At 43.5% G+C, this 27,278-nt stretch overlaps 1 protein-coding gene across 18 annotated transcripts; it reads left to right on the top strand.

The window, feature by feature from the left end:
- The first annotated feature begins 240 nt into the window (after positions 1-240).
- Positions 241-26,983, top strand: ST3GAL5 (ST3 beta-galactoside alpha-2,3-sialyltransferase 5). Of its 18 annotated transcripts, XM_080590306.1 has the most exons (9): positions 392-429; positions 6,893-6,995; positions 7,758-8,062; positions 14,375-14,496; positions 15,748-15,862; positions 18,458-18,801; positions 20,190-20,376; positions 22,879-23,037; positions 24,314-26,983. In XM_080590306.1, exons 4-9 carry the CDS (start codon positions 14,453-14,455, stop codon positions 24,575-24,577), a joined length of 1,113 nt encoding a protein of 370 aa, XP_080446432.1. In that variant the 5' UTR covers positions 392-429; positions 6,893-6,995; positions 7,758-8,062; positions 14,375-14,452; the 3' UTR covers positions 24,578-26,983. The 18 variants fall into 18 exon arrangements, with proteins under 18 accessions (XP_080446439.1, XP_080446437.1, XP_080446438.1 ...); XM_080590307.1 differs by lacking the exon at positions 6,893-6,995 and having other exon boundaries at positions 285-429; XM_080590308.1 differs by lacking the exon at positions 6,893-6,995 and having other exon boundaries at positions 410-429; positions 7,855-8,062.
- The last annotated feature ends 295 nt before the right edge of the window (positions 26,984-27,278 follow it).

The following is a 27,278-nucleotide window of genomic DNA, read 5'->3' as shown; positions in this document are numbered from 1 at the left end:
CTGTCCTCTGCCGGCACGACGTGCCCCCGCACTTGGCCGTGAGGGCGAAAAAAAAAAACCGCACAAACCACCCACCCACGCGCGCGTTTTTATCATTTTATTATTTCCTAAAAGAGGAGAAACAGGCGTTAAGGGGAAGAAAGAAGCCCTAAAACGGGGAGCAGACCCAACCCAAACGTCGCCCCCCTCAGGGGGCGGCGGAGCGCTCCCCCGTCAGGGGCGGAGAGCTCCCCTCAGGGCCGCAGAGCGCAGGCCCCGCCGCCGGCCGCCTCCGCCCGCCCCTCGGCCGCGGTGCGGGGCCCATTGGCTGCGCTCCGCCACGTGCCGCCGCCGCCGCCGCCGCTGCCCCCGCCGGGGCCGTTACCTGCGGCGGGGCCGCGCCGCCCGCCCCGATGCGGAGGCAGGGCGCCCGGGCCGAGCCCAGCGCAGGTGGGTAGGGGCGGCGAGGCGGGTATGGGGGAGCGGGGAGGCGGGAGGGGGCTTTGTTGGGGGGGAAATAGAGGCGGTTTCAGGGGTTTGGGGCGCTGCGTGGCTCGGAGGGGGGTTTATTGCCTCAGAGAGGGGGTCTTTTACCTCAGAAGGGGGCTTTTTCTCTCAGAGGGGGGGGGCTTATTCCCTCAAAGAGCGGGTTTATTCCCTCAGGGAGGGGTTTATTCCCTCAGACGGGGGTCTTTTTCCCTCAGAGAAGGGCTTTTTCCCTCAGAAGGGGGGGCTTTTTCCCTCAGAGAGGGGGGCGTTTTCCCTCAGAGGGCTGCTTTCCCCTCACAGGCGCTGCCCTCCTCCCCCGCGGTGCCCGCCGAGGCGTGAAGGCTCCGATCTCTCTGTGGTGTTTCTTTTTTTTTTTTTAAATTTAAATTTTTATTTTTTATTATTATTTTTGAGGGTGGGGTCGCTTCCACCACGCCAGGTGCGGGGCCCTGCCGGGGGGGTCAGGGCTGGGCGAGGAGAGGCCTCGCAGCGCCGGGGGAGCGCCGTGCCGCCCCCTTCCCTCCCTCCTGCCCCCTTCCCTCCCCGTCCCTGCCCCTATTTCAGCCCCTTCCCTGCCCCTGTCTCATCCCCTTCCCTGCCCCCTATTTAAAGCTGGCCCCGCGGCAGCCCTGGCTTCGGAGAGCTGGCCCCCGGGGAAGGCGCGGAGATGCAGGTATTCCCCAGCTTTACACCATCTCGGGCCTCTTCCCAGCGCCAGGAATGCGGCTGGGGCTGTTTGGAGTCATTCTGCCGAAATAAAGCGTATAGGCTTCTGCTTGCCTGTGGCTTGCGATGGTGTTTTTGCGGGTGATTTTCATTTTTTTCCTCCGCGCTGGAGCGATCGGGAGGCAAACCAGCAATTATTTCTGGTGTCGCTGCCAAAACCTTCCTGTCTTCTTCAGCGCTGCTCAGGGAGAGGAGTTCTCGTGCTGAGTTGGTTTGTTTCTTTCTATTTTGGTAGATAAGATCGAAGTATAAGGGTGATGGAGGAGAGTTGTTTATTGCACGTCTCTCTTTAGTTATGGAAATTAACGGGAAATGTTCATAAAATCGGTGGGGGTAAATGGCTTTCCCACGGCTGGCTTTGCCGTAACTCGGAGATTAAGGGAAAATACAGATGCGTATTTCTTTTTGTCCTGAAGACAGCTTTTTGAGGTAAATGCTCTTGTGTGGATATATGTTTATGTGTCTAAAGTGGATGTGGATTTTTAAACCCAGCTTACGGTGGGGCCGTTCAGATGCAGCGCCTGCCTTAGACGTGCGCGCCAGTTCCCCGCAGACCGTGCGTTACTCCGTTTTGCTGCAGCAAGGTTGCTATCTCCCTCCTAGCTCAAGCGCCAGGAAGCCTTGAGCTGTCTGCCGACCCCTCTGCTGAGGCAGCAAACTCAGGGAATTTGACTGAAAGGTCAAAATGCAGCTGAGGAGTTAGAGCGTGTGTGAATGGTTTGGTGCTTTGGCCGCTTCCTTTGGGCTGGTGAGGAACAGGCTCACCTGGGCTGTGGTTTCCTGGAGCTGCTGGGGACGTAACCTCTGTCCTTCTGTGGAGCGCGATTAAGTCAGCCAAATGGTTGACAGACAGGGGCAGGATGTAGGAAAAGAGAGCGTGGTAGCAGCAACTTCCTTTCAGCGAGGAAAACGGGAAAATGTTTAATTTTGTTTGTTTTACGGGTATCTGGAGATGAGAGATGTGGAAAGGGCTGTTACATGCTAAGGTTGCTGCAGAGCTCTGGTATTTGATGTGAAGGTTGTTTTGCTTGAGGAAGAAATCCTGGAAAACTTCAGAAGGTCTTGAGCTTTGATCAAGGCGAAGTTATTGAACAAGACTCAACCAATACTTGAAATTTGTCGTAGAGTGATTTTCACATTACAGGCGAGTCTGGACAAAACTTGATCAAACACAGCAGCTTAAAGCACCTGCAGCGGGTGCATCCGACGCCTTGAAACCGCACAGCGCTGATTCAGATGAAGGGCCTGATGACAGAGACGTCTCCCCTGCTGCAGGCAACTCTCTCGTGAGGTCGTTCATGAATTATTAAGGACTTTCTTAAAACGTCTCGTAGGCTCTTGCCTTCCCATAGGACTAAGGGAAGATTATTCCTCTGCTGCCCAGGAGTCCTATGCTCCTAGTCCGTATATATTTATGACCACTTTTTCCTGCGTGCTGATATTCTCCTGGTGTTTGATTTGTTTTCCTCTTTGGTGTTTACGTGCTCGGTGTATCTAAAGACGAACTCATAACCTGTTGTGTGAAGCTAAAAAAGTTGAGCCCTCGGTTCTCCTTGGGAGCAGCTCATCATTCCCTGCTCGCTCTGCAACCTGTTAAGTCCTGAAGGTTTGACTTCAGAAGTTAGCCACTAAAATTGATTCTAGCAACTTTTCTTGCTATATTGCAATTAATTTTAAGCCTTTTCTTCACGGGACACGTCCGGCATGGACTCTTCTGCTTGTATAGCCTCAAGTGTGAGTTTTGTCATGATCTCTTAGGGTGTTAGATGATACTGTGGTAAAAATGCTGCTGTACCATTAACATTGCTCCATAATTACTAGTTGTTCGGTGCTATTCTGCTGCATAATTCAGATGTAATATGAAACATCTTGGCCGTGGAAGTCTGCTGGCATGTTTCCTTAGCCCAGTAAAGATTAATGCTATGCCCTGTCCTTTCTGACCGTTTCTTCTAGGGATGATTTATTCTCTGAGCTTCCCATGTAAGGGGAAAGATCTCGTTTGTTTTGGCTTCCTCGCAGGGGCTCAGAAATACCTTCCACTGTGCGAGATGAACTTGCGCGGCTAGGGGTGGGTGCCGTGCCGATGCGCCGTGCTCTCTTCCTCCCCTCTGGGCTGCTGAGCTCGTCCACAAAGCACCGGCTGGTGCTCGCGCAGATGTAGGGCTTGCGGTTCGGAGAGGAGAACGCGTGGCAGAAAGGAGCGTGCGAGATGTGCCTGGGAGGGGTGGCTGAGTGCTGGCTGGGGACACTCCGCTTTGCTCTTTGTGCACGTTGCCCTGCTTCGGCTCAAGTTCAGAGGAGCGCCTGACCTCGGGTTCTGAACATCCTGTGCAGACAAGCTACCGTTTCTTACGCTGGTAACCTATACAATGAAAAACTGCCATTTGCTGGCTGCATTCTTTTTTTTAAATTTTGTTTAAATTAAAAAAGGGAGGGGGAAGCTCAAAAGTTTCCTTTGCAGGAAAGAAATCTATCTTTTTAATACCACGCTGTTCACAACAGCAGTTCTTTGACTCACCTGTTGGTTCCTGTTTGGCTGGAACGCTGTCCTTTTGTGTAGCTCATTTGAGAGTCAGAAAAAATCCAAATTCAGGCAGTTTTCTTCTGTCACAGAGCACCGGTTGCCTCCATAGGCATTGCAAGGACATCTTGTTAATTCTTGTGTTTGTGTTGGAGATAATTTGCTGTCGCTCACTTCGGAGTACCTGAGATAGGTTTCACAGCAAGGCTTAGAAAAGTTTGGAGAGCTGGACTAGAGGAGAGGGTGCCAAGGCAGGAATGAAACCGTGAGGGTGAGCCCCGTTTTGAACGTCTTTGCCCGTAACATTATTTTAGCAGAAGCTCTTAACATCCAGAAAGCTTCCTGGGAATGCTGCTGGAAGGAAGCATTCCTTCAGGAGGTGTTAGCCTCTGGATAACTCTAATTGCATCAGTAATTGAACCGGATTTGAGCTGGAACAAATTTTTGCGTGTTGGGGTCTGGCTGACCCAAGGTTAAGAGCAAGTCGTAGCCTAACTACGTGTATCCTTCCTAGAGGAAAAGACTGGGCAAATAGACCTGATAATTTCAGGTTATTAATGATTTCGTGAGCTAGTTGTGGCTGATGTTGCAAAGAGGATGTAGGAATCTGCCATTAAACAATTAAAAGAAAATGCAAGGAGAGAAAAATGATGTTGCCTCTGAGTTGCTCTCGCTCCTTGCTGGTTTTCCTGGCTTCAGGCAAAACAAAAACTCCTGCCCGTGAACCTCTCTCTGGCAGTGCCTGCTAACTGCCCTGAAGTTTTCCTTGACTCCTCCTTTTGCTTTTTTGCCAATTCCGTCCACACGTGTAGGATGCATTACTGCATTCTGGTTTTCTGAGAAGACGGATCTTGACCAAATGAATTGGAGATTGCACAGAGTACGTTGGTTTTTTTTACTTTCTATTGTCTGATTAAAAAGCCTTAACAGTCAAAGTTCATTTGGTAAGACACATTATACAGTAATGTAATCAACGTCTGTTGTAGGTGCTTATAACCGTATTACAGGCTAAACTTCTCTTTGCCATCAAGGAAGTATTGTTTCTACTGACTTTATTAAATTAGCTGCAACAACGGACTCTACTGCTCATCAGAAGAGGCATGTCTGTCAAATACTCATTCTTTATGTCGTTCAGTAGTAATATGTACTAAGCTGATAATATTTAAATAAGGTTTATCAAATGTCTGAGTATGTTAAAGTACCCACGTTACCGTGGGGTTTATATAGTGGCAACAGAAGAAATATTTGACAGAAGTCTCCAATTTTGTACCTTTAGTTCCATTTTTTTCCCAGCTCTGGTAAGAAATTGCAACAGTTCTTAGACTACTCTTCTTATTTACAACCATTTCTGCTAAGAAGTGGTAAGGTGATGATCAGAGGATTATTTGAAGATAAACGTCCAATAGTTAGTCCACTGCTACGGATTGTAACCCAACAGTCAGACATGCTGCTGCAAGTCCCTGATAAGTCTGCCTCAGATCTTTAATATCTCAGGAATTTTTCCTCATGCTTCTGGTTTTAAGGGATTATTGTCATGTGCTGCTGGAAAAAAACAAAAAAAAAGTCTTAAGGAAGATATTCAAAACTTTAATGTGTTACAGAAAGAGATTTCCCAGTCGGAAACAGTTTCTTTAGAACAAATTGTCTGTTTCTTTTCATTTCCCACTCTTTCCTGTGTATTTTGTTACTCTAGACAAGTGGGCCCATTCAGATAAAAGGATTTTTACTTCCATTGTGTAGGTTTGAGATCCAATTTCAGCATCTGGGCAACTTTTCAATTGGCCTTTAAAACCTGTGTTTGAGATTTGGCTTAAAAATTTGGATTCACTTCTGCAGCTGCCATTGGAAAGAAAGGCAGTCCTTTGCTGGCGTGCAGTTTCTTGAGTTTCTCGTGCTGCAGAACGCTCGTATGTTGTTCTAAGCTGGTTGATTACGAACAAATTCTTGTAAGTCACAAGAGAGTGTATTTCCAAACTGGTTTTATATTTAAGAAAAAACTCGGTGTTTTGGGTGGATAAAAATAGTCTACTTTATTGCAGTTGTAAGGTAGGAGTGTGACTTAGCTTCAACTCTTCTATTCTTTGCATCATCTTTTTTGTCCCTGAATGTCGTAGGGAGGGGGCTTCATCCACTGTCGATTAAAAGAGAAGACTGTTTATAATGATTTCTTTTCAACAGGACAGAGCTTATTTGCAAAGCTTCTTTCATGATGGTTTATTCTTTCCAGTCAAGAGATGGTGAAGTTTGAAAGCATAGGAAGGCTCTGAAGGAGTCATGGATTGATGCAGGAGGCCTGGGAGGGAAAGCACATTGAGCATAAATGAGGGGGTCTTGTAGCAGAGGGAGCCTGGGTGGGCCACGATGTTCGCCAGCTTGTTCGGAAACGTGTAAATAACCCACAGGTGCCAAAACCCCTGGTCGGAAGAGCCGATGGTGACCCTGCTCAGACGTTTTCAAGAGCAAGCAGAAGCCATGAGGGGCAGGAGATGCTCTGGGGGACATGGCCCCCCACTCCTGCACTGCCTGTTTCCTCCCCAGAGGAGCTGGGGTGGGATTCGTGTGCAGCCTGGGGCAAAAGGAAGGGAAACGGAGATGAGGAAGTCAGGGAAAGGGAAGAGAGAGGTGTTTACTCGTGGGTTAATTATTTTTTTTCCCCTCAATGTTTGAGACTGTGGTTAGAAGTTGCATTAATTAGAAATAAATTCAGCTAAGTAGAAATTCCCCAAGTCAAGTCTGTTTTGCCCACTACAGTGAGCTCGGCAGGTTTGGAGGATGTGGGATGGAACTGTGAGTGCTTTCCAAGTTTTCCAAAATCTGCATAATTTCAATTTTTTAAAAAATGTGTTTATTGACTTTTTTAATCTTCTTTTCTTTTAAAAAAATTTTAATTTCTTAGGTGTTTTTTTCAGCTGAGAGGCTCTGCTTAACAGATGGCTCTTAAACTTATTTTGTACATCTCAAAAGAAGAAAAATAAAAAGGCAAACCACAAACTACTAGCCAGTTAATAATTTTCCCTTGTGGATTTTTTTTCTTTGGATTTTAGATCTTATCTTCTTTGATCTCTGGGGTTTAGTACTGCAGAAGCAAACAAAATTTATCCTAACTATAAATTTTACCAAAGTAACTTTCCTTTTGTTACTTAATAGCATTCTATTTGCGTATTGCTCTTCATTAAGGCTTTCAAGATGAATATGGTATCTCAGCTATTTGGTCAATAACGAAGACAGACAAAATGTGTGATCTGTTCCATGGGCACAACCCTGGCAAGCAGTCACAGAGGTTAGTGGTGTAGTTGTCTCTTAGTTTTTGTCATCTGTTTTCCTCAAATCTGTCCCGGGAAACAGTCTGTAAGCGATTAAAGCTTCCTTAAAGGTACTCTTCTAACGCTTTGCATGAATTTTTGGAGTGTGTCTGTGTTTAAAAAAGCAAAACGCAATTCCAACAACAAGCCTTGAACTGGGCATGCAGAATTCATCAGTGATAATGTGTGCAGCATCTTAATGAAGAATATCTTGCTAGAGTTCCCTTTGTGTGCAAACACCTCTTCCTTTTACATTTCACCTTTGTTTTCTGAAGCATAAATGTTGCTTAAAACCAAGTAAGTTTCATTTTATCATTTACAGTTTTAAAAGTATGTTTCTAAAGTAAATTGTGCGTATCTGATTTACAGAAGGGGACATGAAATGAGCAGGTGCTTCTGGGGTGTTTAGTGTTAGTTTTACTACCTGATTTACTGCCTGTTCAAGCCATATTGCTCTTGACTAGTGATTACTTTATATAGGGTGTGTCTTTCTTCTGTTGCCCTGGACTTTATACTGCAACTTTCCAGTCTTCATAGATGAACTTCAAAAGCTGTGCACCAAGACCTTGAGATGGACTGTCTTGTGGATGACTCATAAAGCTTGCTGTTTCTACTCCTGGTAGTACTAGGAGAGAGAATATTGATTTGTATTTTCAACTCTTACAGACTTCAGGTGTAGTTAATGTTGAGCTAGATGCTATACAGCTGTAAAACAAGATATCTCTTGTCCTTCTGCCTAGGGCAGCTTCCTCATGGACTCAGTGATCCTTGTGGGTCCCTTCCAGCTCGGGATATCCCGTGTGCAATTGCACGCTGCTGATATCTGTCCATGTGCAGGTACTTGCTGAGGTTGGATGGATAAATTCCTGCACGAATGGAGTTACTGCCTAACAGTAAGAATGTGGCTCCAGTCCCTGCCTACACGGAGATTATTTTGGAACAGTAACTGCTAACGTGAAATGCTGAGCTCAGTCGTGGAGGCTGTTAACGGGACCCTCAGCGTGTGAGGAGACAGGAGTGTCCTTGAATTGGACAGATGAGGGAGGTAAGTGGAAACTGCATCCACTGAGTGGGGTTACAGCTCAGGGTCCTTAATAAGAGGATGGTGAGGGTTGTAAGCATGCCTCCTGCACTTGTTTGCAGGCTGCTTTGGTTCGGTCTCAGCGCTTGAACGACGGGGCTGAGTGTCCTTCCCTTTGTCCTCGGGTATATGCAGGTGCTCGACATAACCAAATGCAATTGTTCAGGGTGTGGCAGTGGTTGTGCTCGACTCGACACACGCTGCTTTTTGTTGCTTAGCATTCCCACATAAAAAGACTAAGTCCCAAAGACTTAAATTAATTGCTTCTGAGATATTCTAAGTGTGGAAATCTTGTCTACTTAAGAATAACAATGAGACAAAAGTAAATTATGGTGAGAAGAATAACACCACAAAAAGCTTTGGAGTGTGCTCCTACTGATGGACAATTTAGCTTTCACAGCAGCTTTACAGGGATCACTTAAGTTCAGTAGATGAAAAGCAAATTTAAGTCCCTTGAGTCTTCACTAATTACACCACAATGGGTAGCTATGGGAATGTCAATGCAAAATGTGATTGTAAGGCAGCATTACTACTGAGACATCTTTTGTAAGCAAATTGAGACACTTACGGCTCTCAAAGCAAATGTAGCACTGTCCCTTTCTGAAGGGGCATAGTGGCATTTAAATGCAAATGGCAACATCGGAATATATGTACTGTGCTGCAGGCATAGCTGCTCGGCGCTGCTCGGCACTGCTTGCTTTCTTAACTGCCAGGTTAACTGGTTTTCTCTGTAAACTTGAAGACTTTTAGTTGTTTTGTTTTTTTTTTTTTTGAAGCTTATGAAGATTGTGGGAGAGGTGCCTTCTCTGGTGTTTGTTACTGCCTGCCTTGCTTTTTTAAGCACTCTTATGCTATTCCAGTTAGTGGAAGGCACTTATTCATAGAATCGTAGAAAGGTTTGGGTTGGAAGGGACCTTAAAGCCTATCCAGTTCTAAGCCCCTGCCATGGGCAGGGACACCTCCCACCAGCCCAGGCCACCCAAAGCCCCATCCAGCCTGGCCTTGGCACCTCCAGGGATGGGGCATCCACAGCTCCTCTGGGCAGCCTGTTCCTGTGTCTCACTCCCCTTACAGTGAAGAATTTCTTCCTGATGTCTAATCTAAATCTATCCTCTTTGAGTTTAAGACCATTCCCCCTTCTTCTATCATCCACCACAACCCCCAAGTCCTTCTCTGCAGGGCTGCTCTCCATGAGTTCTTCTCCCAGTCTGGGATTGCCCCCACCCAGGTGCAGCACCTTGCCCTTGGACTTGTTGAACCTCATTTGGTTCACATGGGCCCACTTCTCTGGCCTGTCCAGGTCCCTTTGGATGGCATCTATTCCTCCTTTGGTATCAACTCAGCTTGGTACCCTCTGCAAACGTGCTGATGTGCCCTCAGTCCCATTTTCTCTGTCATTGATGAAGATACTGAAAAGTACCGGTCCCAGGACAGCCCCCTGAGGGACACTGCTTGTCACTAACCTCCACCTGGATATGGAACCATTGACCAGCACTTTCTGCGTGCAGCCATCGAGCCAATTCCACAGGATGGTCCACCCTTCAAATCTGTCTCTTTCCAATTTAGAGATTAGGTTGTTGTGTGGGATTGTTCCAAAGACCTTACAGAAGTCCAAGTAGATGCCATCAGTCGGTCTTCCCTTGTCGACTGATGCAGTCCCTCCACCACAGAAGGCCACCAGATGGGGCAGGCATGATTTGCCCTTGGGGAAGCCTTGCCTTATTGACTCAGTTCAAAGTGCAGGATCAAACTCCAAACAATTCGTAAAAAAAAAAAAAACACTGCACTGAACATAGATACGTATATTTTTACTTCATCAGCAAAGGGATCATCTTAAGTAAACAGAACTGACAAAAGTCAGCCTGAAGTAGACTGTTGCAGTTGAAATGAAAACTGACATTATTTGTCATATAAACAGACTAAATAAAAATACTGAGTATGCTAAATAATAAGAGTTGGACTCAAAGAGACTGTGCCGAGATGATTAATGAAATTCTCTGCCTTGTTTAATAAGCTCGCTTTCTTCTTGCACGTCCAGGATGAGTGAGGCGAACTGGAATTTATTTTCCTCAGAGGTAGGGAAGACTGATAGTACCTGTTCATTGCAGCCTTGCATTCCTCGCTAATCCCCTTCTGTCTTCACCGCTTTCCATCTCTTCGGTTCCTTCTCTTTCAGATCTCTGCAGCCTTCCCATTTCTTAGTTTTGAAAGGCTTCGTGAAATGTGTGTCTGTTGTAGGAGCTCTGTGTGCAGTGCTGTAGTAGGAGGTTCTCGTCCCTGGAAATTCTTGAAAGCTGACTGCTTGCAGACTGCTTTTTGATGATTTATGCTGCAGAGGAGATTGGCCGTGGCGTTCCATGCTGCAGGAGCATGTTGTTACATTAGGCAATATCATGTTTTATATACATCGGATGGGTTTTCACAAGCATTGTTGTCAAATTGCAACGAAACCTGGGTCCTAGGGTAGGAAAGACTGATCTGCAAACAAATAAAAATCTGCTTTGAACAAAGCAAAGGCAGCAAGGCTTTCATCCTACCCTTGTATTTCAAGCCATAAAACTTTATGGATTTGATTCAAACTGCTGGATAATGTGTGCTTAATCTGGAGCGTATTCCTTCATAAATTCTGCAGGTACTAGGGCCAGAACTCCCTGCATCACTTGGTGTGTTGTTGTAATACTTTCCTTGCAGCAGGATCCTTCCGTACCTAGTCTGGCAGTGGTTCTTCCATGCAGAATGCTCTGCTCTAGTGTCCTATGGACTATGACCAAATCTCCTCTTTATATTGCTTATCCAAGAGATAATTAGTACATTGTTCCGTAGTGCAAATTGCTGAAGCTTGTTACCTGTTTTTTAATCAACCTTTTTTTCCTTTTCAAAGAAAGGCTTCCTATTTTATACTTTGCCCCAGCTGTGTCTGTGGAAGCACCAGATGGAATTATTGTTTTATTGTACGTGCAGCACCGGGTGATCAGGTCCGTGCCGTAAAGCCATCCGTATCAGGGAGTGATCTGCTTCCCTCTTGTCAAACAGCGCCGAGTGCCCCTTGCTCGTGCTGCTCCGAGCCAGTCTCCGCGGTGACCTGGCTCCATGTGCGTGGAGCAATCCTGGACTTTGCACGTGTTCTGCAAGCTTTTGCTCATGCCCTCCTCCCACTCTGCAGCAGGCTCTGATCACCGCTCTCCTCCTGCACCCTGTGGGACCATGCTGGCCCTGAGCCGGGGCTGCTCCCAGTGCGTGCTGGCAACGTGATCTCCGTGTGATAGCTGGTCTCCAGGACACGTGGGTATAAATTTCTGGGTCCACGATGATGAGGGGTGCTTAGCTGTGGTGTCTGCATAGCGTGGTGGGAAGGATGTGTTTGGGATGTAAGGTGATCGGGCAGCTCCTGTTGGGGTAGTGTTGGACGTCTCAAGGCAGGGCAGGTCAGCTCGTAATCCATCCTGGCTCTGGGCTATGGTCCTGCGAGCAAATTTTCCTGATGCTTGCTGAGTCTCTACCCCCGTGGGCTTTGGTGAGAGCAAAATGGACTTGTAGGTGCCTGGTGGTGTCAACAGCCATTTTTCCTCTTCTGTGCTGATTTTCTCAATTGTGTAGATGCAGTCAGAAGAGACAAGATATTGCTCGATTGATTGATTCCCTTGATCGATTCCCTGTGACCTGCGGCCGTGTGTCCTCGTAGGTGGTGTGAGAGCTGGAATTGATTTCCAGCTTAACTGTTAGCATTCTGGGGGACTTTGGCCATTGCTTAACCCTTGGGTTTTGGTTTGCCTTGTTCCATGGCAAGCATAATGATACCGACCTGTTTGTTCAGTGCTTTCAGACCTACTGGAGCATTGTTTTGAGTAAGGTGTTGCTGCTTTGTTACAAAGGTCTGCAAATGCTTGTGACAGCTCAGAGTCTGTGGCATTGAGAAAGACAGCTAGGTGGGTGTTTTGAGGTTCTTAGGCAGCTTGGTTATTTCAATATTGTTATGTTAGAGGTAAGTGGTGAAATCTTCTGCTGGCAAAAAAAAATAAGACTTCTTTTTAAACTGTTTTGTGGTATGTGACTGCTTGCAGGTGGCTCTAGAGAGCATCACTTAACCGTTGTCTGCTCTTCAAAGGATGGAAGATGCTGGCATTGATCTCTGCCCTGCTATTACCGTTTGTGGCTTTTGACCTACTGTGGTGAATCTTGGATTCGTTACTGAGAAACAATGTGTGGTGGTGCGAAGAGGAAGCCTTTGTGTCGTCTGCTGAACAAGATTTTAGTGGGCTGAATTGGAGGACTGGAGGGGACCTGTCCGTCTCACCAGCTCCTTCATCCTTGTGTCTGAGAACATCGGCTGGCTGTTCGAATAGGCAGTGGTTCAGAGTGGCAGTGCAGGCTAATTTAAACGGGCAATATCCCCATATAAAGTCAAACGAGGTGGAGCAGAAAAGAGAGAATTGGGAATTGTCTCTAGATAAAAGCCTTCTCTTAGACCTGCTTTTTTTTTTTTTCCAATAAAAAAAAAACTTCCCTGTGACAGAGTTCTTGGCAAGAGAGCAGGAGTGTGAACGTCCTTGCAGTGGAGAGCAGGGAGCCTTAAGTGCTGAGATCAAAGGCAGTGAGCAGGGCTGAGCTCTGCTGCGGAGGATCAGGCTGTTTGTCCTGTGGATGGCTGATCAAAGGGAGCTGCTTCAGGAGGTCAGTAAGGCCCTAAAAACTTTGCCTGTGTCCCTTCTCTGTTCAGTGCAAAGACAGCAAACTTGTACAGTTAGGCTTTGCATAGCGTTTCTGTGTTTGCTCCCATCTTAGATTAATGGCAGCAGCCTATGAGAAGTTGGCCTGCCAGCCTGCGTTTTTCTTTCCAAAATCAGAGTTGGAGCACGCCGATAGAAGCTCGCAGGAGCTTACAAACTGCCTCCTGCAAAGTGGTGAGATTGCTTCTCCTTAGCTACTGATGAGTGACTTGCCCATCTGTGCGGGAGTGCTGTGCACCCCTGCTGGGCTCGTGGTGTTCTGGGGGGAGCTGCTGCTGGGCGCAGAAACTGCTGCTGTGCTGGCAGCCTCCCGGCCCTGCTGCCCTCCAGGCAGAGTTTTCTGTGTGTCCCTTCTGGTGCTTGCTGCTGAAGTTGCTGACCGTGTTGCTGGGGCTTCTGAAGAGGTCAGACTAATGATCAGAGAGATCTCGATGGGCTAGAGGGCTGGGCAGTCACTGACCACAGCATGGCTAGCTGGCTGAGGGCGGGGATAATCCTGCTCTGATCTGTGCTGGGGCAGCCTCACCTTGAGCATTGGGTGCAGTTTTGGGTGCCACAATATAAGAAGGACATAAAACTATGAGTGCCCAAAGGAGGGCTATGAAGGTGGGGAAGGGTCTAGAGGGAAAGGTGTGTGAGGAGCGGCTGAGGTCCCTTGGTTTGCTCAGCCCAGAGCAGAGCAGGCCGAGGGGAGGCCTCATGGCGGCCTGCAGCTCCCTCACGAGGGGAGCGGAGGGGCAGGCGCTGAGCTCTGCTCTCTGGGGACAGCGACAGGACCCGAGGGAATGGCATGGAGCTGGGACAGGGGAGGGTCAGGCTGGGTGTTGGGAAAAGGTTCTGCACCCAGAGGGTGGTCGGGCACTGGGACAGGCTGCCCAGGGCAGTGGTCACAGCATTGAGCAGCTGGAGTTCAAGAAGTGTTTGGACAACACTGTCAGACACATGGGCAGATTGCTGGGTGGTTCTGTGTGGAGCCAGGAGTTGGGCTTGATGATCTTAGTGGGTCTCTTCCAACTCAGGATATTCTGTGATTCTAGGTTCAATTAACCCTGGGAAATTGATGGGAGCTGTGGGCTCCGGTTCTGGGGATGGGGTGGTGCTCACGGGTTTTGCGTGCTGGGAGCATGCTCGAAGCCTGCAGGGTATCACAGTACTTGGACGTCTTGATTCAGGCATCCTAAATAACACGAAGCATACCACTCAGATTTTTCTGTCTGAATTGTAATGAATGCTCAAACAAACTGGTGTTTGACTGAGATCAAACAAGTGTCTGACAAGAGTTGCAGTTATTAGACTTTTATACATAGAAACATTTACATATTTTTAGGACCATTTCCTGGCACTACATCCAAAATGAGTATGTTCCCGATCATAAGGATGTCAAGAGTGATTCAGTATTCCTGACGTGATAATCACAGAAAGAAGGAATCAGTCTTTGCTGGCAAATGGAGCAAGCTGAGTCATTTGAACATTTGAGTGTCCTTTGAACTTCTCTATTCAGAAAAAGTCGTGATAAAACCTTTTTTTCCTCTTTTTTTTTTTTTTACAGCAATGCTGAGTGACAATAACTCTGTAAAGCTGAAAAGTGATCGTTCACCTCCTGTGCAATGGTGTAAGGTAGTTGCACATGAAGATGAGAAGACCAATCTGGTTTTTAAAAGGTACTCCCAAGTAAGTGTCATTGCAGTGGTAATATAGAGGCAGTTGCTCTCTCCCTAGCTTGAGCAGTTACAAAAAGAATGCAGAAATCAAGGTATGGGATTTCCACAGGACCTAAATGGAGGGTTAGGCACCCAGCTTTTGTTGGGGTGCCTAAAATACTTGGAGGAGCCTCGACTCTCTCTTAGTATTACACGTTTTCCCTAGCTAGTGTGAGATCCCCATATTTTGCTCGAGTGCTTCCAGTCTTTTTTGGATCCAAATAAGTAACAATGTTAAGTCCTTTGTAAGGTCTGATAATTGGGGAAAATGAAAGGCAGTGAGGTTTAGTGGGTTTATTTATGTACACAAGCTTTTTATGTTTCCCTCCCTAAAATCTCAGGAACCTCTATTTAAATTTGTCTGAATGAGTTTCAAGAAGCACTGAACACTTTGCAGCTTATAAATTTTTTTAGAACATTTAAACAAATGTGCAGTCCTTAGGCAACCATAGGAAATAATTAATTTAAAATGAAAATCAATGATCAGGCTCAAACTATATACCTGAGCGACAACCACAATCTAACCAAATAATTATGTAATTCTTGCAAATCAGTTTGGATGTCACATGAGTCAACACTGGAGATCAACACTGAGATTCCTTAGTAATGAGTAGATCAAAAATACAGATAACCCTTTAAAACTGAGTGAAATAAGCCCCCAAAATGTGCAGAAGAAAAAAGAATTAAACTAAGTTTCTTAGCACAAACCCGAGCATCTAAATTCTGCGGTCTGGCCTGCCAGAGAGCTGAAATTTTGTTTGTGAGCAGTGGTTGTTATCTGAAAACCTCGCAATTTGCGGTTCTTTTGTTTGCTTAAAAAAAAAAAACAACACAACTTGCATGAAAATGCATATTTCGAAATAGCGTTTCCTTTATGGTAGGAAAAGTCACTTTATGGTTTCTTTGTATGATCAGAGGTGTTTGGATCCATCAGAGATGCATTTAAAATATATGATGCAGGTACAGAAATATGTAAAATCAGTATGCGGTGGTTTTCTTATCAAAGCATCTGTATATTTTCATACTTCCCTGCAAGTAGCTCTAAAGAGTTGTGAAAGACTTGGAGGAAACAAAGCCATCAGTTATCTTGGTTTGAATCAAATGCAAATATTCACCTGAAATTCTTCAAGTGTCTTGAAATTCTTTAAAAATACTATTTAGGAGTTAGTGGATTGCTTTTTTCCCCTTCTCCTAACCCATACGTGAACTTGTTCGTTTCTAGACTTCTTGTACTGTTTGTGGTTGGAGGGTGCTTCCTTTATATCCTCAAGTTACACTTTTACCCTGAAGAATGTGACAGAACAAAAACACCGTATGTGGACCTCGATCGTGTAAGGGTTGGTATTTTTTGGTATTTTCTACTTGGTTAAAACAAAAACATTTTATTAGTCCTCAGTATGAGTGTTATAAGGGTTTGTAACAAAGGACTTGAATGCTGAGATCATCCTGTGAGAGGAAAATATATTTTGTTCATGTTTTCTTCATGACGTAGAACTGTTTTTTTTTTTTTGTTGTTTGTCTGTTTTCTACTTCCTGTGGAAGTGCAAAAGGAAACTAGATTTTTAGGGGTAAAATGATCCAACTGTGTGACTTAAGATTAATGTATGAAATGGCCACGCCTTCCTAGCACGGTTACTGCATGAGACCAAGCTTCAGAAAAGCGAAGAGCAGCGAGCCCGTCGGGTTGTTCCAGTCCCCTGGGAACTGGGTCAGCCACAAAGGCACCTGCAGCTGGGCTCCCACACCGGGGGGGCTTTGAGCCCCCAGCCATGGTCACAGCTCCTCAGCGCTGGGCCCACCTGGCGTGGTGCCTCAGCAGGAGCAGAGGCATTGCCTGACTGCCACCAGGCGAGTGCTGCCTAGAGGGGACAGCCCCAGGGGAGACTAATGCTTTCAGCTTTCAGCTGACGCTCCGTTTCAGGGAGCTGTCTCCTCTGCTCCTTGCTTGCTACCTTTCTGTGGTGTCGGTGCAAAGCTCGTGATCAGGAAATTAATGCAAATGGAAAGTAACGCTTTTTTAAAATCAGACCCAACACGTTTAACCAAAAGGTTGTAGTCACCTAAGCCAGTTCCCCGGTCTGCTTTACCTTGTAGCCGCTCAGATGTTTTTGGAATCACAAGTCTAATGTGCAGGAGGGTGCAGCTCTTTATTTAATTGTGCATTTACTATTAATTTAAGGTAGCACATACTTCTGCTGCAGTTTTGCATGTGTCTTTTAAGCAGAAGCCAATAAAGCTTTCTTAGAGTTCTTGCTGACACTTCTCTGCCTTTGGTACTTAACCTGCTTGCTCTTTACAATGCAGTATTTACCTTGGCTTAGAATTGTTACTTTTCTGTGTTTGAATGGTTTACATTCATACCTCAGACACAGTTTACATGTAGCGGAAGCCCTGATTTAATATCTCAGCATCACTGTGTGTGTGTCTTTCCTTCCCCACCTTCTTCAGTAGGCTTTTTACAGGTTTACCTTGGGAACCTCTTTGCCAACCCTTCGCGTTTCATTTGACTTACTTCTTTTCTCAGGAACACATTCTTGCCTCCAAACAACCACCACCTTAATCCAAGCAAGCCTAAAGACTGCGTGGATGTGTATTTATTGCCGTCCCACAATTCCTTTTGTTTGTGTTAGATGCGGGATGAGGAAAGGGTGTTGCTTTTTGTCTAGCAAGGCAGTAGCCATTTGTAAACTGTTTGGGGGCAGTTGTCTGCTGACTGGCCTTAGCTTTCACTGGTTGGCTGCACATCTGTCAGCCTGCAAAATGAGGCTCTCCCAAAGATGCACTTGGTGAAATGCAGCCTGAAGCTGCTCAGTTGTACTTTGCCGAGGAAGAAGTTTGGTGTTTATGCCTGGATTTGCAGAGCCTTTTGTGGCAGAGGTAGTTCTGTAGAGTCATCTTTTTTAAAAATAAAATATATACAAAACTTGCTTCCCGTGCCACCCTTTGTGTACCCAGATAGGCACTTCCCTTTCTGTAGCAGTACAAAAGGGGAACTGCGTTAGCACTAGATTTGAATCTTTCTCTGACCTGTGTGTTTGCCTAATGTAGTTTTTTTTTGTTTGTTTTGATTAAAGTGGAGGAAAGATAAGCAGGGAAGAAGATATGCAAAAGGATTATTTTCAGTGACTAAAAACAATATCTTTGCTATTTCTCTTCTTCCTTGCTTCAGTTACCGATTTGCCCCTATGGATTTCTGAAATATATGTATGATTAACTTTTACAGAGCAATTTCTGTGACTTATCTTACAGCTTAATATTTTTTATGGAGTTTGTTACCACAACCTTTAATTTTGGTGACATGTCTTTGAAAGAAGACCTAAAACTCCCCCACTCCCCATCCCCCTTGCATTCTTTGAGTTGTGGTTTAGTCATTAGCAATACCATTAGCAACACTTCTGGAAGAAGCCGCTGCTTTATTTTGATTAGTAAGCAAGTCCAACCTGCCATTTGACAGAACTTCTAACCAGCTGGTGTGTGTCTGGTATAAACCTACGACAGGCAAAATTCGGGTCATGCAGTTGAGCAGCGGCGTAGAATTCCTCTTGCTGTCTCACTGCTGAATTGGATGGGTGAAGGTAATTTTACATTTAATTTTTCTGTGTAAGTAACAGTGCAGGCATTCTCCAGCAGCCTTTGGGGCAGATCTTTCTTGAAAAAAGGCAGCATTTTCACTTCCCTCTTTTCTGAAGGATAAATTAGCCTAGTAAAAAAACCCTCCTATCCAGATTTAAATGATTGGATGGAGAGACATTCACTTGCAGGTTTTTACCTTGTGCTGCTTTAAAATGTTTTATATTTCCATGTTTAAGTTTTCTTTACAAAACCCAGTGTTTGCGTAACTGCTGTTTGTCACCTGGCGGGTTGCTCTAAGACGGCTTTTTCTGTTCCCGAAGCTAGCTTTCCTAACTGAAATCATGTTTATTTTCTTTTAGAGAGCACAACAATATGCCAGTGCTGTGTTGCAGGAACAGTGCCGACCTTCTTATGTGAAAAAAGAAATGGGAAAGTTATTTGCGGAGAAATACAGCATGGACATATCTCCCTTTGTAGGAAAAAACATAGATGAAGATGAAGCTTTATTTAAATACGGACCTCCCTTTGGATTTCACAGGTTCTTTGATAAGCTTAAAAATCTCCTCGAACTCTTACCTGAGCATGATCTGCCAGAAGATTTGAAGTCAAAACACTGTAAACGTTGTGTTGTTGTTGGCAGTGGTGGAATTCTTTATGGATCTGAGCTAGGTCACTTACTGAATCAGTTTGATATTGTTATAAGGTATGTATTTTCTATTTCAGGCTTCAAACTACTTCCGCTTGACTTTATGAACTGATGTTGGTTTTTGAGGGGAAAATATCTCTAACTTTTTATGCAATACATCAGACTACTTCTGAAAGTGATTTTTTGAAATTTACTTGTGAGTTGATAGAATTCAAAGTCTTAAGAGCAGAATAACATTGTGTTCACAAGGCAGGAATTCAGTGTAATTATTTATGGACTTCAGATACCAAAAAGCACAGGCACAACTGAAGTAGAAACCAATGAGATCTTAGAGAAATAAGCAGTAGTGTTTTTATTTATTCGTATATTTAAGTTTTCTGAGATAAAAAGGAGTCCTAAAGACTGTCTTTTTCCCCTTGTTTGGTTGGGAAGCTTATATGATTTTTTTTTTTTAACAGCTGTTTTAAGCACAATAAAAATGCATTAGTGTTTCAGTGTACAGCTTGCTTACACACTGCAGAACACGCTGCTTATCTTTCCTTATGTTTACAGGAACAGTGCATGGTTTCTATGATTACCTGTATTTGCTAAAGTCCAGAATATGGTCTGTATTTGTGCTTTCTGAATGTTACTGTTGGGGCTGTTCTTTGTATTTTGAATCATGTGAAATCACAAATTTGTAATATAAGCACTTCCATAAGTAGCTTTGTAAAGCAAGACTTCTTCCTTTTACAAAGGGAAGAATTGGTACAGCAAGTTGATACCTCTTATATAAAGGTGAACAAATCTCAACATGGAGAGGGGCAGAGAACTTGCGCTAGCTGTTCTTTGAAATTAGGGCTGGCTGCTTGAAAGTGGCTTTCCTGTTGATACAGAAAAGGTTGTGAGATTTCTCCTGTTCTGCAGAACTGATGGAGCTGGATGACACTGTTCTTGTAAGCAGTGTGCTAGCTTCTGATTTATTTTTTTTTTGTGAGCTGGAATGATGCAAACCCACAGGATGTGTTACTTTGCCCTGTGTGTTTGTGAAGGGATAATTTGTGTGCCTTTGCTGTGTATAATACTCGTGTGTGTGTGTAAACAAAAGAAAGCAGGAAACTGTCTGTGTGTTTTCTTTCCCTTCTGTTAAGATTCTGAGTTAGCACAAGGCAGTGAATGTGAAATTCTGCAATGCTCTTTTAAGTCACTTTTCTATTCAAGTTCTTCCTTTTGAAGTTTTGCTCTTTTGCCAGCTAACCCAGAAATAGAACTGGCTTCTCCTCAAAGATAGGGGATGGATGAGTGTGAGAGGTGAGGAACATGGAGATACTGAGAAAACACTGTCCTCTGCTCTGTTAAAAATAAAAATCTGAGGGTCAAATACAAGTCCTTTGCTTAGTGTCTGATGTTTTAATGAGGTTGCGCACTGTTTATTTAATACAGTTTCTCTCAACTTTTTTTGTTAGGTTAAATGATGCGCCAGTCCAAGGATACACAGATCACGTTGGTAACAAAACGACGATACGGATGACTTACCCAGAAGGAGCCCCGCTTTCTGAACACGAGTATCCTCCTGCTAGCTTATTTGTGGCTGTTTTGTTTAAAAGTGTTGATTTCAATTGGCTACAAGCAATGGTAAAAAATGAAACCTTGGTATGTAAAGTAGCAGTGGCATGTACCTATGATTTTGCCGTTCAGTTTTTGTTGTCTAATGCTTAAGAAGTTGACTGATGCCCTATTTCCTGGTTTATTATACTGGGGATCTTTTATGTAACTTTTTTTTAGCTATGTCTCCTAGTTACAGTCGGTAACAGCACTCCGGTTAAGCCACATGCTGACAGTAACAGTTTTTTCCACTGATACTGGTAGATTTCAGACACTAAGCTACGTGACATATTGAGTGTTTAATAAAGTAGAACTAATTTCACATTAGGTTTCAGTGACTTGTTTGAATCTGCAGAGCCTGAAATAGCAATGAGATTTCTGGCTGCTAGTCCCACGTTTTTAACCACTGAGGTCCGTGCTCCTTCAGTGGCGTACTTGCAGTTAATGTGTAACTGAAGAACTGCAGTTGTTAGTTCACATTTGTCTGTGGTCTTCCAGAATTAAGAAATTACTCTGCACTTCTGTAAATATTCAATGAGAAATGAGATTCCTAAGGAACTGATAGAAGAGCGCTGTGTTTCCAAACTCTTTAAACTGTTGGTTTTTGCCTCTTTCAGTTTGCAGGCAGGTAGTTTCCATAAGTTGAAAACCCCTAGCTAGGGCTTTCTGTCCACAGATTGGAAACAACCGCTCTACATTTTTGAGATAGAGAAGAAAGGCTGTCAAATTTCTTAACAATATGATGCATAACAGTTTAGGTACTCCAAGTTCCCTTTTTAATTCTGTGATTTATTTTTTTTATGACATGAAGGCATATGGAAGGCCTGTTTAATATTGGCTATGACTATCTACTACTGCTTTAGTCCAGGGATATTGCCTTGTTTTGAATAACCAGGGTATGTTTTTTATAGAGGAGATATTCCTGAGTGCAAATTTAAGAGCTGCTGCTGTCTAATGATTTTTTTTTTACCAGGGACAAGACAATGTTGGTCTGTCCTGTTGGTCCTGCAGGAGCGTGGTAATTTTGCCAACCAGCAACTTTCTGACTTAAGTTGAATCCCTCTCTTGTTGTACAAGCTGTCTGGCTATTTCATGTTTGAAAGATTTGTTTTTCAAGAATGACTAGTACGAGGACACCTTTTTGAATTAAAATCTATTTTTTGGGGAATGAAAGTATGGTTGCTTTTTGGCATCTACAACATCCTCTGTCAGTGAGTTCAAGTATATGTTTTATGAAAGAGGTACCTTTTATTGAGTTGCCTGTCTTAGGAGCAGAACTGGGTTCATATGCATCAATGTTATGTAAATACCCAATTGAAGAGGAGAATAGAAAACCCAGGGCTATCCCCGTACCAGGTCTTCTGGTGTCTGGTCCCAGTCTCCTTGTCCTGCTCTGTTAGGCTTGTCATCCTGCTCTTTTTCCAAGCTCTTTCCTTGTTACTGTTCACATGCTGTAGATGACTAAACACGATGTTTGTATTTGTGCTGAAAAGGAGCATAAGGAAATGGGATTGCTGGGGTTGCTGCAAAGCAACTTAAATTAACCAGAATTCAAGACCAGACTGCCATGTCTCTGCTCTGTCCCCATCAGTGTCTGTCCATTCCCACCTTTTTCCTTGTTCTGGTGTTTTTGCTGTTACAGAGAGCCAGTTTTGGGAACTGCTCTGGAAGCTGAATGTTTTTACTTATTGTTTCAAATATTAGGCTTTCAGTTGGATCAGCTTCCTGTGCAGGCACTGGTACTTTACTGAAGTGTTCAGAGCACAGGTAGAAAGATGGGACCACAGCAAAATACATTTTTTTTTTTTTTACCTACTACATCAGTTTAAGCTGTTGTGGAGTTGCACCTTGGAGCAGGAAAAAAGCCTGTTTATAAAACGCAGACCTGTGTTGGAGCTATGTCAGTTTTTATCATATGTGTAGTGTTACATGTTACGTGGAGAGATCTGTAAAACGAGCCTGATCTAGGTGTGTGTGTTTTTTTTCATTCGTATGCATCTAATTGACTGCACATGGCATGAGATCAGAGACTAGTTTGCTGAGTCTAGTGTAAATCCTCTTCTGAAGTGGTACATTTATCACTAGGTGGATGTTGTCAAACAACAGCTGTTCACTTCAAAGCCCGAGCAGTTGTTTTAAGTCCAGCGCTCGCTTCAGAACGACCTGGTTAATGTTTGTGGAAAACTGATTCCCTTTCCCATTTCTTCAAATACTGCTGCTGCTCGGTTGTGCTGGGGAGGGTCCAGAGAACCTGGAGGAGCTGGTGGATATGTTGACTGACTAAACACCAAGCTCAGTCAAATGTTCAGAATAAGCAAACTTTCCCCCTGCTACCCTCTGCAATTCCAGATGCTTTGAAGGTTTTTCCTCTTCTAGGCCAATCGCTCGAACAGTATGCTGGTATTTCTGAACGAAATCAGCTCTAAGCTGTTTCCTGAGTTTCTCAGTATCAGTGGTGAATTCTGTAACTCATGCCCCATGTCTGCTGTACACTTCATGGTGTCAGAGTTTCCGTTTGGTGAACTATTTTTTTTTTTTCCTTTCTCTTAGTCTCTGTGGATACGACTTTTCTTTTGGAAGGAGGTTGCTAAGAAAATTCCTTTTACATCAAAACAGTTTCGGATTCTGAATCCAGTCATCGTTAAAGAGACAGCTCTGGACATTTTACAGTTCCCCAAACCTCGATCAATATTCTGGGGTTGGGATAAGGTAAGAAGTTTCATTTTAGGAGAGAAACTGTATGAAAGAATAAAATAAGAAACTGAAAAAAGGTTTTGGTGGTTCTTTCAGTATAGTTCTGTGGGATGTCAGCTGGTCTGAAGTAATGGGAAATTAACTGTCTCTCAGAAGACTTGCATTTTCTCTATTTGTGTAAAATCAAATCAGGATTTCAGTTCACCTTTTTCAGATGAGGCGTTATGCCTGTGCACGCTGACATGAGGTGGCCTGCTTTACAGAGCATCCGGATGCAGCAAGGCACAAATTCACTCCAGTAGGGTGTTCACTCGCACATCATTTTGATCGGTGTTAAATATTCAAAACAGACATCTGATTGACTGGTGTGTTAAGAGCAGCCCTGTTAAGTCAATCCAGAGATTCCCTACAGACAGATCTGTCTCCAGCAGTGGGGAAAGGATGAGAAGCGTAAAGCAGGCTTCCCTCTGGCAGGTACTCCTGACTATGGGAATTGTTGTGTACGCCCTAGTGCTCAGCAGTACTGCAGTGAACTACTGCTATATCCTCCTGCTGTGTCCTCAGCTTTGGCAGTGGGTTGGAGCGATGAATTGCCTGATTTAATTAAGCACTGCATTTTTGTTAAATTTCAACTATTTGACAAATTGGGCATCCGTAGTTCTCTTGAGCTATGAGAAGTACTGAACAGCAGTAGCCTTTTTACTTTGTGGGAAGGCTGTTAATGGTAACGTGCTGCACAAATGTTTTTAAGGATTTTCACATCTTGGAGTGTTTATTTACCTAAATAACGTAATATACCAAGCTATTTATCTTCTTCGTGTATCGGAGTACACTCACCTTCAGAGGCTGTTCAGTGAAAAGTAGTTTCCTGAAGAATACTGCCGGAGTGCTTGTTGTCCAAGACTGAAGCAAGCACGTATCGAGCAATGCCAAGTTGTAACTGCCTGTCAGTTTGAGTGTTTGGAGTAAGAGTTTACTTGCTGTTAAATTGCCTAGTAATAGGGTGTCTTGCCTTCAGTTCACAGAAAAAAGTGTAGCATCGAAAGCCAAAATTACTGCTAAAGGCGAATACTCAAGCTGTATCGATATTTGGCCCTGAAATGTTTAGTTTCACTTGATCTTTACTTGATTTTTTTAATTTTAACTGATTATTATTTTAATTGATATTAATTTTTAAATGAGTAGAGGGAGTAGTCAAATTATTAAATACTGTAAAGTGTTATAAAACTGGTAAAGGAGAATATGTGAAGCCATTTGAATTCAACATTTTTTTCTCCTCCCTGCTTTTTAGAATGTACCCACAATTGGGGTCATGGCGGTTATTTTAGCGACGCATTTATGTGATGAAGTGAGCATAGCAGGATTTGGATATGACCTCGATCAGCCCAGTACTCCTTTGCACTATTACAACAACCTCTGCATGGCTGCCATGAACAGACAAACTATGCACAATGTGACAGGCGAAACAAAATTACTGCAAAAACTGGTCAAAGAAAAAGTTGTCAAAGACCTCACTGGTGGGATACATTGTGAATTCTGCAGCAAAGACAGCTAGTGGTCGAAGTGCCCAATGGTTGGATTTGATAAATCCCAGAAGCTTCGTTGGAACAACTTTTTCACTGTCTTCAGTAGCTCTTTAAATTGTGTACAAAATGGACTCGGAACCTCTGCTGCCTTTTTTAATGTCAAGTTGAATTTGTTGGACTTTTAAATTTATTTTGATGTTGAGTTTTACTTTTGCACGTTATTGTGGATAGCTATGTAAATACAAAGTGGAGTTCAAAGAAATCCAGTTAAAATATTTAATGTTTTAAGTTGTGGAAGAGTTTTTGTTTTCAGATGTATGTGGTACGCACAATGCTAGCCTGAGTTGTCTGACAGCATACAGTAATTATTTTCCATTGAACTACTGTCGCTGTGGATCCAGTTCCTGCTGTATGACTCCTTTTCAAAAGAAAAGAAAGGCGTGTGCTTCTCAAGTCTCTCACTTGCAACTTGACTGTTTTGTTTCTCCTTCAAATATGAATATTCTTTTGGTTTTGTGCTAATATTTCTTTTGGAAGGAGGAATGTGGGAGTGGGGGTGAAGGAAAAGGAACTGTTGTGGCAACAACTGTCTAGTAAGTACTCTAGCGTTCACGCTTGATGTTAAAATCATTGGTGCATTAATGTGTCGGGTTAGAATCCTGCTTTATCGTGAGGCATGTTTGGATCCCAGGGCATGTTGTAAGGTGATGTGACCAGTAGGAGGCTTTCACCTGAACCTGGTCTTGGACATTTCCGTTCCTTCAGACCTAGACAATTATTTCTAAATACTTGATTTGCACCAGACTTCAGCCACCCCGATTAAAGAAGTGGCTTTAATACTTTTTTTTTTTGAGTGACTTGAGAATTGCTAGGTCCATAAAACACTGGTTTGTATAAACCTTTCATTTAGCAATAATAGAATCTATGACCAGGCTAAAATTTCTATTGATTTACTTCACAATCCTTTAGTGATTAATTACAGCTATTGTAATCTTAATAGTTTACACTGATGATAACCCGTATGAACTCCAGTGTTGACTGTTTAATTGAATGGAGAGGCTGAAACTGTTAGTTTTTCCAGATCAACTTTTAAGTCAACAGCTAGCTGCGTGTGTGTGAGAAGAAAATCACAAAATAATGGTGAGAAAATATGACCTAGCAGCAAGCTAAATGGCCATTAAAAGCACCATGCTTTTCTAAAACAACAACAACAAAAAAGCAACCGATGTGAATATACGCTCTCGTGACTGGAAACCAGTGCATTGCAAAGAAACTGGACCGTGCAGACCTGCGAGCCGGTGTAGTTCCTTTTGGTTCTGTTACTAGTGGGGTAGCAGGTGTGACGGTTTGCACTGAGTAGTATTGTTACGCAATCCACTGGATGTGAAAAATGCTTTTTTTGGGGGGATTGAAAGCTTGTTAGCAAATTGATCAAAGTTTGCCATCGAAACATTGTTATGGACTCTCCACATAGTGAACATTCCCACTTGTTTATTTTTGCTATGGGCTAACATAAAAGCAGTATTGAGTTTAAAATACTCAAGCAACTAATGAGGGAAAGCAAGATCATGGTGGCTGCCGATTTTTCGAGGGTTATTTTCTCCACGGAGAGGAGATCTAATGAGTGATAATGTTAGACCACAGGAGCAGCAGACTGATTCTGGCCGTTACACTAAAAGGCAATAAAATGACATCAGATCGTAAAGCAGAATTCTGAAAGAAGTTGTGGACCTCAGCTTTCCTAAGTCCCATGTACCTGCGTGTCCTTGAAAGCCAGTTGTGGATGATAAGCAAATACGAAAATCAGATTCTCGTCTCTGGCACTGTTTGTGTTTATAGCAATAATATTAATCTAACTTCTCCTCAAAACACATTAATTTTTGTACTAGCAATAAATTTCTAGTTTGTTTTCCTGTAAGTATAATAATTATATTGTTTAATTTAAAATATTTCATGTGTGAAGAGTTTTATACAGATGGTCTTTTAGTTAATATATTGAAATGTGCTAATTATTTTCTCCTGGTATTTAAACTGGAAACAAAGTACCTTAATTTTATTTAGGTATTAATGAAATTATGGAAGAGTTCAGAACGTGTGCGTTGGGAGGACGTCTGGAATACACCAAAAGCATGCGTTTCAGAGCACTTGATCCCTCACCAGTTTTGCTTTATTCAGTAACTTGAAAAATAATCAGTTGATTAATGTAAATGCCAGTAGCTTTTTGGAGATATGATGTATTTATTGTCAGATTCTCAAATGATGTCGTTGTGGGGTTAGATTGTTCTCCCACCAGTTGTATGGCTCGTGATAAAACATTGTTTTTTGTTGTAGTGTATATGGCATTGAGTATTCCTGCACAGACTCGACCATACGTGAAATGGCAGCAAAGTTCGGGTTGCAAAAAGCAATAAACTGATGAAACCACTTTCTATTTATGTATTTGTCTCACAGTTTGTCATTTGTTCTGCCTCATTTATTAAGGTTCTTACATGTTTTACGGATCCAGCTTAAAGTTTCAGTGCGATCCCAGGCACTGAAGAAGATCTCAGGCTGGTTCTTCAGTCTGTCTCTTCTTTTATGCCTTTTTGATACCTGTCACTGGAATTCCATCTCTGGTGCCTGGAAAGAGGGAATCCATCTTAATCCGTCTTAACAATGACCATGCCACAGGCGTCCGGATTCTTGAAGTTAATGTGGATGCGAATATTTCAGACTGGGTTTTAGCACTGG

This window comes from Anser brachyrhynchus (genome assembly GCF_964034855.1).
Source record: "Anser brachyrhynchus genome assembly, chromosome: 4".
NCBI classification, from domain to species: domain Eukaryota; kingdom Metazoa; phylum Chordata; class Aves; order Anseriformes; family Anatidae; genus Anser; species Anser brachyrhynchus.
This window is presented reverse-complemented; position numbering and strand designations above follow the sequence as displayed.

Bases quoted from the DNA above. Each gene is read 5' to 3' on its own strand.
- ST3GAL5 (XM_080590314.1), top strand. From the start codon at position 393: ATGCGGAGGCAGGGCGCCCGGGCCGAGCCCAGCGCAG. The intron at 15,863-18,457 runs GTTGGTATTTTT...ATTTTCTTTTAG, and splicing joins TGGACCTCGATCGTGTAAGG to AGAGCACAACAATATGCCAG. The intron at 23,038-24,313 runs GTAAGAAGTTTC...CCTGCTTTTTAG, and splicing joins TATTCTGGGGTTGGGATAAG to AATGTACCCACAATTGGGGT.